General features: G+C 37.6%; 1 protein-coding gene across 14 annotated transcripts in view; it reads left to right on the forward strand.

Annotated features, from left to right (window-relative positions):
• NRXN1 (neurexin 1) overlaps positions 1–12,728 on the forward strand; it is a 682,260-nt gene that overhangs the window by 279,903 nt on the left and 389,629 nt on the right. For all 14 annotated transcript variants that reach the window (XM_059468828.1, XM_059468830.1, XM_059468835.1 and 11 more), the window contains 2 exons: positions 3,084–3,467; positions 11,203–11,406. In XM_059468828.1, coding sequence (XP_059324811.1) covers positions 3,084–3,467; positions 11,203–11,406 — 588 coding nt within the window. The remainder of the gene's footprint in view (positions 1–3,083; positions 3,468–11,202; positions 11,407–12,728) is intronic.

The following is a 12,728-nucleotide window of genomic DNA, read 5'->3' on the forward strand; positions in this document are numbered from 1 at the left end:
ACCCCAGTCAAATCCTCAACAAGATGAAACAGCCTGTGCTACCACCTCTGTCTCAGGTCTGGGTGCACTGTGAATCCAAAGGTGCTGATGGAACCATTGTTTATTTTCTGTAGGCCAACGTTCTGTGAACTTGAGTTCTGCATTTTGTTGTAGGATACTTAAAAAGCTCTGTATTTTTTTCTCTATTTTTAGAATATCTTTATGTTCCCTTATTTTACTTGGATTTTTGTTTTTCATCTGTGTTTACAAAGCAATTAGTGAGTGAAGTGTATTTTGTCTGTCAGAGATACATAAAAGTAATTTGGATATCATCAGCAGTGATGGCTCTGTGGTTGCCTGTCATGTTTTTCTACCCATTGGCATTAAATGCCATAATTGCAAGCTTTCAGATAAAGTTTCAGAGGACTTCTCACACAGAGTATTTTATGGCGTTTCATGTCTTTTACCTGGGAAGGTAAAAAGTTCATTTCTTTAAGAAGCTGTTGACATCTATTCAAAATAATACTTAAGCTCTCTTCAGGGTAATCCTTTGTGACACAAAGAAAATTTTCCTGCTTCAATCCATCACTTTACTGTAATTCAGAGCCACCAGTTTCCCTTATCATTCACCTTCCTAAGCCTTCTGTGCTTGGAAAGCTTCCACTTGGAACACAGAGCAGCAGCTACACTAGCAGAGATTTATCTTTTTTCTGTGAGCTGAAGGTAATCAAGACATAGTAGATTTTTATTATTTAATAGAAAAGGAGTTTTTTGGGGTTCTTTGTCAATGTGTTGAAAATGTGACTGTTTTTGTCCAGCAGAAAGCAGCACTGTTCACATGTTGGAGCTTGCTGTTGGAGGCTGCAGCTGAGTTAACGTGTGTGGGTGCACAAGTGGGCACTGCCTGAACATGGGTTTTACAGTGTTTGCTCCTAAATTAGCCTGTGCATCAACAGATGGCAGCAAGCAACAACAGCAGTAAAAAAACACTGTGAGGACAAGTACAATTTATATTTGCCGTCTCTCAAATGTTTTTTAGAGATAAAAAGATCTGTTGGCTCTTAGCCATCCTTCCTGATACCCTAGGATGCTCTCTGAAAAGTCCCTCTTGGTTTGACAGGTCACTCACAGGTGTCCTTGTTTGACTCAGCTGATTAATCAAATCTCAAAATGTTTATGCTTGCATGCCCAAGGGTCAAACCTATAGCAAGCATTCTATATAAGTGCCAAGTTCTCCTTCTAGAAGCTGAGAAGCAACAACAAATTTTTAGAGTTAGCAAACCCTAATCTCTTATCTGTTTTAGACAGATGGAAGTTTGGAAGAAAAAGTATCTTTTTTCAGCATGCATATTTCTTACATACTTTCTTGGAAGTTCATTTTTATATCTAAGGGATTATTCAACTGGCACACAAAACACTTAAAATACATAAAAGGGAAAACCGACCACATCCTCCCTCTTTAAACATGCTTATAAAGATGCAAAAATGCTATGCAAGCCTCTGTTTTATCTTGTTAGTTCTCTTCTGACAGACTGTTTGTGGTATCCAGCCCTTCTAAAATCCATATCTCGAGTCTCACATGAGTGATGGACCTCCTGAGACCTTTACCTTAAACAGCTTTTACTAACAATCCAAATTCCTTAGATATTAATTCTGTCAATGTTGTTGAAGTCAACCTACTGAACCAACAAGAGAACAGAAAAGATATAGCTTCCACAGGAGTCCATTACTAAAAGAGAAGCCTAAATTTTAGGCTCTACACAAGTAAGAGAATGATCTTTTCATGACCCGCCTTTGTTTGCTTAAAACTCACATTTTAGTATGTATGCTGTGTAAAGTGTGAATTTCTTCTTATGCTCAACTCCTACCACAGTGGAAGCATTTTTGGTAATCAATGTTATCTTCTGGAATGTGTTTCAGGCTAACAGTGGAGATGGTGAATCATGTTCACTTTGTATATATATGTGTGCTAAATTCATCATGGTGAACGCAATTCTTCAGTGTTTTGTCACCACTAAAACACTTCCAATGTTATGCCCAGGAGATAACAGTGTTGCATGATATGACTGGTCATTGGAAGAGTTTTGTGACCTATATAATATTTTGATTTATATTTTGTTTGCTTTTGTATCCACATAGAATGATCAGGAATCACTTTTGTGAAGATCTACTTGAAGATTTTTTTGCCAAGTGATTTTACTTAGAAATAAAATTAAAATTGCTTGGCATAAGTATGCTCTGTGACTGTATGTACTAAATTTATTTTTCTTCTTATTCAAATTGTAGGTGTTGCATACCTCATTATTTTAAACAAAGTACAACCAAAAAAAGGTTCTTTGCTGATGATTAAATTTCTCTGTTCAGACACTTCATAAAAAGAACTCTATTTTAGGTTCAATTTTTTTTTAAATTAAATTTTTAGACTAAAATGGAAAAGATATTTTTGGTTTCCTGAAGGTCTGTATACATCTTCTTTCCCTCTCATTGTAACTTGCACACATTTGGAGATAAGTGTCAGAGGCATTGATTTTCCCTCCAGGACCTCATCACTTCCTTCTTAATGATTGCCTGCCTGGCAGCTGATGAGAGCATTTTTTTCCTTCTACATTTAAAGAAAAAAACATCCTATCCAAAGCCCACTGGAAGTGGTGGAAGTCTTCTAAAGTACTGTGTCTTTGGGCCCATACCAGAGACTCAGGTTTGCCTCCCAGGTTGCAATTTATCAATGCAACCCTGGCCTTCAGGCTTTGAAATATATACGAGGGAGTGAAGATATTGTTGTTGTTGCACAAATAGGATATTTCTGAAAATAACTATGAACTGCGTTCTTCCTGTACCAAGAAGATTGGTAAGGGGGTTTTGACGGGGATTCTTCATATTGTGCTCATGCAGTGTTGTGTGTAAAGGATTTTTAGATCATTAACTTCCTGACTACATTGCAATTGAAATACTGAAGTATATCTATGATTCTATAGCTGTACAAGTAAAATAACTCTGCTTTACTTACAGTTGTTTGCCAGGAGCTAATGTGACATGTAGATTGAGTAAAAACAGCAGCACCAAAATCAAATATGTGAAAATCACCCATTTAATTGTCTTTCCAGGGACGATATCTGTGAACACGTTACGTACTCCATACACTGCACCAGGAGAAAGTGAAATCCTTGACTTGGATGATGACTTGTATCTTGGAGGCTTACCAGAAAATAAAGCAGGCCTGGTTTTCCCAACAGAAGTGTGGACAGCACTCCTCAATTATGGATACGTTGGCTGCATTCGAGATTTATTTATTGATGGTCAAAGCAAAGATATTCGACAGATGGCTGAAATTCAAAGCACAGCTGGAGTAAAACCCTCATGCTCCAGAGAAACTGCAAAGCCTTGCCTTAGCAACCCCTGTAAAAACAATGGTGTGTGCAGGGATGGGTGGAACAGATATGTGTGTGATTGCTCTGGCACGGGGTACCTTGGCAGATCGTGCGAAAGAGGTAGGTTCTGTGAGATGACTGTACTTCTACTTTTATCTATTAAAAAATAAGCACAGCCATAAAATAAATGAAATCCTGTGCAATGATTAAAAATGGTAAACTATCATTAACTGTCCTGAGGGAAAGAAACAATCCTTGATTTCTCTTGATGTGAGCTGGAGCCCTGCTCTAGACCCAAAGCAGTAATTCTGGAGGAAAGATCTTGAGGGAGACTCTAAGGTGCATGAAGAAGAATTAGGTGGCTATGACAGAGTCAGTACTGCTAAATATCTCCTAAAATGCCTTCTTTTGTGTCTCATCATACATTGCTGAGCTCTGAAAAGCTTTGTGAAAGCAATTTGAAATATTATTGCATTGCTATGATGCCTTGGAGTGGCTATCTGGAACAGAGGGTAGCCAAAGCTAAGATAATAAAGTGAGTACATGTTAAAGACTTTAAATAGATACACCTTGGGCAGGGTAAAAGCCTACCAGAGTCTACACCCAAGATGGACAATGGTCACAAGTTTTTCAAACAGATATAAGTTTTGTTCATTTACATATCAGGGGTTAATCCTCCAATTGCAGCTTCAGGTAATGAATTCATATCCCCCCAGTTTGCACCCCCCAATTCACTTCTGTTTATACTTTCCAGGGCCTGAGGCTGGAGGGTGTCCTGGGGTTCCAGGCCCAGAGGAATTGTTTTGTCTGGCCAAAGTGTGAAGAGTAGTTAGTTAGCATGAAGTTTAGAGTTAGTTTATATGAAGTTTAGAGTTACGCACTAATGCAGCGCAGGATTTGAAAAATATAAAGGCTAGAATTTTAAGACATCAGCTAAATTGTCACATTCCAGTTCCAAACTGAGGTCTTGTTCTCAACCTATTTATTTCAATATATTTGCATATAATCAAATTTACTTTTGAATTCCACAAAATCACTTAAATCCATGGCCAGAACTTCACCCATTAGTCAAAGCAGAAGAGTCAGTGGAAATTAATATTTTTTTACTTATCTCTTTTCAAAAATATACAAGTACCCAAGGAAATTGTCTGAAGTTACCCAAAATCTGAGCATTCCTCTTACCTAGAAAAGGTAACACTGAAATTGACAAACTCCATGTATTTAATTGAAAAGGTGGATAGTGTCAAGGAAAGCAGATGTTGAGGTTAGTTAATAGATAGAAAACCCTGTAATTTATTTAAAACCCTGTAATTTATTTATTTATTATTCATTAGCAGTGTGCTAATGAAAAAATTTTAATTTAAGAATGTAAACTATAAAAATAAATATATTTAATATTTTAGATTTTTTTTTTTATTCTTATTGGAATAGAAAGTGTTTCGATGCTAGGAGTTGTACTTTTTCATCTCATAGTTGACACAATATTTACTTTGTATTTGTCTCCAAGCTGAAACCTAAACCTTAGGTTCATTGATTGAAAATGTAAGTTCTTTTCACCTAGTTGGATTAATTTTTCGAGTTTGTCAAATGAAACAAATGTTTCATCACAAATTGAGAAGTAAAACCCCCAGTGAGTGTTTCAAGTTGTACGTCAGTAGAGATGCAGGTGTACGTAGTACGGATACCTCCATACAATATGCACATCCATATTATCATCACCTGCAAGTAGAGTCTCGGACTCTTCAGTGGGGTTTCTCTGTCTCCTGTTCTGGCTGTGGATGCCTTTGGCTCATGGCCAGCTGTGCTGAGCTCTCCCGGCTGCTGCTCCCGGCGGGATGAGGGAGATGCCGATGCATCCCTGCATCCCTCGGTTAAACGTGGCTGGTGTACCACCCTGTGGCCAAACTCTCCTATTACACACAGGGGCTCCAGCCAAAAACGCGTTTGCGTTTTATTCCCACGGAAAAGCCAGGAAACATGTGCCTCAGAGACATAAACACTCGCAGATCTGCAAAGAACTGAAAGCAGGCATCATCACAGCAATTCCCATGCTCATATTTGGCAGGTGGTGATGTTTTGTAAAGAAACCTTTGCCTTTTATTTCCCGTGCCTTATTTTCAAGCATTGTCCAGCTTAAGGCTTCATTTTCCCAGTGCATTCCCCTGGTGGGAATGGTGGTACCGGAGTGGTGGTGCTGGCTCCTCCACAGCAACATTTGGTTCTTGTCCACCAGAAATATGTGTGGCACTTCAGCACCGTGAGATCATTTCCCGCTCTTGGGTTTCCCTCTCCAGAGGGAGCTGCACTGAAAGGAGCTGTCTTCTCAGTAATATTCATATCCCAAGTGGTCATGCATTAATAAGATTATAGCTTTTGGGATTCTGCAAGCATCATACTGGCATCCTACCACACGAAGTTATTATAACTGCTGCCCCTGTGTAGGAACTGATAAACTTCTGTATTTGGTGATATAAGCAGCACATTCACAATCGTTCAAGCTAATTTAAATAAAAGGGGAACGCACTCATTTCAGCAGACAATACAGATTTACAAAGAAAATAAACCTTTAGAGTAATATACTGGAGATTAAACAACTACAATATTTCATATTAAATAATTAAGGTTTCTTAAGTAAAAAAAAGCATGAAGTTACTTTTTATTGCCATTTAATTTTATTTTTCATATTATTTCACCTGAAATAGGAGTGCTAACGTCCATACATGGATATTTAGTGGACAATACAGAACCTGAAATAATTTCAGTTCATTAGTGCACAAAACCCCCTGAACACCACTGTGGTCTATTTTAATTTGTGTATAGTTAAAATTATACACATATATACGCATATATATATATATTTATATCCACATCTATTTTATCCTGTTGCAAGTTATAGTTGATTTTATTCTTGAATTTCAGTAAGGTTAAACATCAGAATAATCTGTAGATTGGCTTTAGTAGATTGTGAAAACTCTAGCAGATGCGTGAACAGATGTCACAGCAATATAATTTGGTTTCTTCTCTTACTTTGTGGATCACTGAGTGACTGCCTTTTGGCAAAGCCTTTTGCAGGTGTATTTTTTTGACTGGATAGCCAGGAACAATAGTAAAATCATCAAACAGGGATAAGAAAAAGTAAACATGCAAACAAAGATTTATGAAGGTGACATTTCTGAAGATAAAATCTGTTTAAAGTAGAATGTGTGTAGATATCCATATTGTGCATGCATAGACAGACCCCTACATACACATATACACATTAAAGAAATGTAGCTTTCATTCCTTGTATTAGACCTGAATGCTTTAAAATTTTAAATTAAGAATAATAGAGGTGGTATGAGGATAGATGGCATGAAGAATCAGGTGTTCTAGATATTATACTAATTCCACCACTGTCTTAAATTAACTGACTGGTCCTGTGTGTTAAAGTTGTGACAAACTTACAGTGTGGCTTAAGACCTCATTCCTGAAATAACATCAGTGTAGGGATTGGGAGGAATAATTTCACCTTCTATTCACACATTATCCAATAAATAATCACATACAGAGAATTGTTTCTATCAAATTGATGGGAATGCTCCTTATAAACCTCCAAGGCTGCAGCTTTGTGTCTTGGTGGACTGAAGAAGATGCCATGTAGAAAATACAAAACACCTGGGAAGAGAATAAAAAGTTCAAATCTGACTCAGTAGCAGCCAATATATTTGAATGCTCACACAATTTCTAGGAGTAAAATCATATAAGGAGCATTTTCAGGACATGACCTTGTTGCTCTACTTGCACTGGTAAATAAAACAGGATCAGAGAGCAAACCTGAATACTTGATTATTGATGATCCAGATTGCTCATACATATCCTGGCATGACTCTGGTCTGTATAGTCTGTCATTTCTGGGCAGAGTTTGGGTGGGATTTTAGTGACAGCAGACACAGGGGGTGATTTCATGCTTTAAAAATGGCTCTGTGGGATGCAATACAGTCCTCAAATTATTGCAGACACACTGAAACTGAAAAAGCGGGAAAAAATTAATAATTCTTTCTTTGGGACCACAAGGGGTCCAGAGGAAAGAAGATACTGTTTTATTTCTTAAATTATGTGCAATAGGCATTTAACTAGTACTCAAAAAGAATCAGGCTTTTAAAACAACTCCAACTTAACTCCAAAACTTATGAGAAAGAACCCTGAAATCCAAATGCCTAATCCATACTTGCTTCAGTTTAATTTAAATAAGCTGTGAGTTGAAGAAAGGCATCTATTCAGGAAATTCTACTTCACTCTAAAAATATCCAGTTCAGCATTTCTGAGGGTAGGAGCAGATGCAGGAAAGTTTCCAGAAGAGTTGGTGCCTGTCTCTTGAGCAATTTAGGTAATTCCAGCTCAAGTGGAAATTAAGGTCCTGAATCTCCTCTCATGTCAGAACTGATCTGTGCATCCTTGGCTTCAGACACAGAGATAATTGAGGTGGTGTGTGTGTGTGTGTATGTAGAAAAGAAGACTATCTAGCCATGAAGATTTTAATAAGAAACAAAATGAAGAAAAAATAATTGAGAAGTTGGGGGTTGCTTTGGAGTTTGGTTCATTTGTGGGGGTTGCTTTGGAGTTTGGTTCATTTGTGTTTTGGTTGGCTGGTTTTTACTACAGGAGGAGGAAAAGTTTGAATTGTCAGGTTTATAAAACTGTCAAAGGATGATTGTATAAAACATTTTTATATAAATCTCTGTTCTATATAACACTATATATTCCTTAATAACTCTACTGTATGCACTTATTTGCTGCCACCATAAAAAAAATTGTCAGTGATTATTTTATAAGGATTTTCAGCTCTTTTTTCTTTTCAGCACTATGATTCCAACAGTGAAGTGGTTGTGAAGCTATTACTCTTTTCCTTCTGTCTTTAAATGAATATCACATCCTGAGCTAAACCTTTAGTCTGTTACCTTTTGATCTAATAATTAAGAGAAAGCTGAACAAGAGAAAAAAGACATTCTGCCAACACTTATGTGAGAATATTTAGTGGTGTAGATTTCATGTAAAGATGAGACATCTCCTTGGAATTAGTTGGTCCAAAGCAAAAAAAAAAAAATAATACCTATTTTTAGCTGAATTGTTCTTCAAGGTTTTTGTAACTGATGCCTCTTGTCATTCAGGTCACCTTCTTACTGACCAGACCTTGTAAATTAGCAATCCATTCCTGCCAGTTTGGTACTTAGTTCTGCTTTGTTTGATATTTGGGTTTTTGGGGGGTTGGTTTTGTGTTTGTTTTTGATTTTTTTTGTTGTTTTCCATTTGCCTTTGCATTTTTGATTTGTTTTGTTTCTGGCTTTGGTTTTGCTTGGGTTTTTTGGGGGTTTGTTTGGCTTTTTTTTTTTTTGGTAGTTTGGAGAGGATTTTGTGGGGTTTTTTGGTTTGTTTTTTTTTTTTTTCCCCTTTTTCCCTTCCCCAATATACTTTCATATTTAGAAAGTCTGTGCCTTGGAAAGGGCATATTGACACATTAAAAGGAGCTAGTTGACATGAGGGGGCTTCCTCATGGCCCAGAGCTTTTAAGTTATTTGATCTTCTGTTCAGCATCTTTGGTCTGTTCTTGGAACATCTGTTCCCAAAATGCTGGCGCAGTTTGGCTTAGGAGGATTAAGTATCTAATCACAATTGGTCTGCTCACCATGGTGTTACTCACAGGCCATCTCCAATTAAATTAAGTCTCCAATTAAGATCCTTCTCTCCTCTTTCTGCAATTTTCAAAAAAACCAACTTGAATAATTAAAGGGAAGTTGACAAAAAGTAGCAGTGCTGATTCGGACAGCTCTCTTTTTTTACATTATCTTAAGATAATTTGTTAGCAATAGAACTCTAGCATTGATGAATGTCTGGTTTGCTCTGCATATGAAAACCCTGAGTACTATTAATGGGGTATATTTTTATAGAAAATTCAAAATATCTTTTATTTTCTGCTATGTTAGTATGGAACTTTAGGGGTTTTTCCTGGAATTCTTTACCTAAATTATGTTTACCTTGATAAAAATCTTGGGAGATTTTTATGCAGAGACTAGACAGCTAGATATAGGAAGAAATTGGAAGTCCCTCTTCATGACTTCCTCAAAAAAACTAATAAATAAGGAAACCCAGAAAAGCTCAATCCTCAAACTAACAAATAAAAACCCCAAACCGTCAAAAAGCAAATCACCTTCCACTGAAAACTCTTTGGCTTGAAATCACTTTTCAATTTGTTGCAAGTTAAGTATTTAATCTACTTCACTGAACAATTTTAGATTTAAAATATGGTGAAAGCACGAGTACCTGCATAGTCAGCATTCATCAAACCTGTAAATGCATTCTTATAACCTGTTACATCTAGGGACTTTTACAGCAGTCTCAGTAACTACTTTTTTTCCCCAACATCAGACTATTTACTCCAAATTTGTATTGGGGGAATTTAAAATTCTTCACACAGGAGAAGGTTGCCCAGAGAAGCTGTGGATGCCCCATCCTTGGAAGTGTTCAAGGCCAGGTTGGATGGGGCTTGGAGCAAACTGGTCTAGTGGGAAGTGTCCCTGCCCATGGCAGGGGATATGGGTGGAACTGGATGATCTTTAAGGTTCTCCCAGCCCAAGCCACTTTCTGATTATTTTAGTGAAAATATCATCTATCACTTTTGTCTCTCACAGAATTAGTAGAACATTTTGTCCTTCCATGGATCGTGTAGGCTGGAAGTCTTGAGGAGCTTATCTGCCCTTAGCAGCACACAAGATATGCTCTGGGAACAACTTTGGCAAACACAGTTGTGATATTTACTTTAACATAGCATCAGTAGTATTAGTCATTGAAAATATTATTGCATACTGACACCACAATAAACTTTTAGATAAGTGCCTCCATTACAACGAAGCAAATTGAAGCATAGAGAAGCTTCCCATAGGTGTTCTTTGCCACAATTTTTGACTGTCCTGCCAAAAAGGACTTAACTAATACATTTCAGGAATGTTTCCTTTTGCTTTCTAGGAACTGCAGTGCCTCCCTGTGAGCAGAAATGCAGTCTCTTTGCTACCTTTCTCGTTACCAGCCTGGAAGCTGGAAAATGAAAGCTTGTGACTGGTTGCTCTGGGGTCTAACAGACTGTGACTGCTCGGTGCCAGAGCCTCTGGCCAGGAGGGTTTCCTGGAATGTCTCAAAGTGACAGTTCTTCCCTTGTCTTGGGGGTTTTAAGATGCTACCCTCAATATGCCTATTCCAGTCTCAATCCTCTTGCTGAGGCTGTCGTAGTGTTCATATAAGCATTTTTGAGTTCAAACCATGCTTTTTGTAGTCGTGGAACAACCTGTGCCCCATCCAAACCGTGCTGGGGGCAGTCATGCCTTTTATGAGGATTTTTGCTCACTGTATGACAATTGCAACCCATGGTTGTAGCAATGCTAATGGTTTTATACATGAAGCATTCTAAGGTGATTATCTAGGAGAATGACAGTCAGGCATGGACTTTTGTTATGCTGTTAAGGTTAATTGAATATCTTTAGCTGATTTGACCTATTTTGAGCAGTACAGGCCTGGTCTTTCAAGCATTGCCTTCCAGGTGATTTTACTGATCTTGTTGAAGGTGCACATGTGACTGGCAGGGTCATTAAAGAACAATTTTGTTTGTTTAAAAAGCATCAAGATATGCCACTTAAAACCAAAACAAATCCTAACAAAAACAGCAAACTTGACTTTCCTTGTGTCTCCCAGTAATAATAATGAAAAGTAATATGTAGATATTTTGTGTCACGCTGACTGAATATGCATTTACCATCTTACCTTTAAGGAGTTTCATTAGACAGAGCATAATTCTTTAACAACTGGTTTCTTTCTTTTGTGTTTCCAGAGGCAACAATTTTAAGCTATGATGGAAGTATGTTTATGAAAATCCAGCTTCCTGTTGTGATGCACACAGAGGCCGAAGATGTTTCTTTAAGGTTCAGGTCCCAGAGAGCTTATGGCATTTTAATGGCCACGACTTCCAGGGAATCTGCAGATACCCTTCGGTTAGAGCTGGATGCAGGACGAGTTAAGCTAACGGTCAACCTAGGTAACAACCTCTTCCCTCCAAGAAATTAACATTTTCTTTACATTTTTTTTCTTTTTGCTTGCAAACATTTATGAAACAGCCTGTTTTAACATTAAAAGTAAACTGAGATGATATATAAGCACATATCAATTTGGCATTTGCATATGTACACAAATACACAGCCATTATTACAATTTATTTTTGTTTTCTTTTGTGTTTTTGTATTCTTTATTTAGTCTTAACATTACCCATCACAATATTTTTGTACTGTTGTGTATTCTAAAAAAAGAGGACAAGTTAATCAGTGGTAATTTTTGGTTAAATTGGTTTTTTTGATTGTGGAAAATTGGTCTCCCTCCACAATTTCTTCACAATAGTAATTTCACAATTTCAATGTGCAAGAAGAAACAACATATATATAGGTCAGCTCAGTTTTACCTCCGCCAATTAATCTATGACATGCAAATATATTGAAGACTTTCTGGTTTTAACACTGAAAATGTTGCAGTTAGATATTCCCACTGATTGATTTCTTGTTCTCCTTTTTTTAGGTGTCAAATCTGTATTAAATCCATCTCCTCTTTTTTAAACAATTCTGTAGTGCTATTTTTGTAGTATCGAACGATAACACAACCCTTCAATGCCCAAAGACTGCGGCCCTCAGCAAACAGCCTTGTGAACACAGGAGGCACAAGCCCTTTTACAGAAAGAAAAAAAAAAACAAAGAAAAATTTGTTTCCTTGTTTAAAATATGATGGTCAAAATGTCAGGTTATGACTCTGTGTAGTTTAAAAAAAAACAGTAAGTAAAGAAATAAAAGTGCTTAAGTGGCAGAGTGGCATAAGAAGCTTCTGCCGTGCTTAAGAGGCGTAAGTCCAAGTCAGGACAGGAGGAAAATGCCCATCCCATACAGCTATTCCCATTCAGGGAATAAAAAATATTCATTCCTATTTTTAAAAGTAATTAAGTGAGTCTTTTTGCTTTAGTCACAGATTTAGAAAGCACCAGTGGGGAGTGAAGAGTAAGAAAATAACCACCTGATCCTCCACTTCGTCCAAGGGTCGCTCACAGAAACGCTGCCCTGGTGTTTAGGGGTGAGGAGGGAGGAGGAGCAAAGGGAGCTGTGATGACCCTTCCCTGCCTGTCCCCTCCTGCAGGGAGGCCAGGGTGGGAGGCTCTGAGAGCTTTCTGTAAAGGGGGTGTGCAGGTGCTGCTCCTGGGCTGTTTGCAACCACTTTTCTGATGCGGTTGACGACACATGACAAACTCAGCTATATGGAAACAAAATCTAGGTTTGATGGTATACATGTTCCTCAAAGGTGTTAAACCAGGAGTAGCAAACC

This window comes from Ammospiza nelsoni, chromosome 3, assembly GCF_027579445.1.
Source record: "Ammospiza nelsoni isolate bAmmNel1 chromosome 3, bAmmNel1.pri, whole genome shotgun sequence".
NCBI lineage: Eukaryota > Metazoa > Chordata > Aves > Passeriformes > Passerellidae > Ammospiza > Ammospiza nelsoni.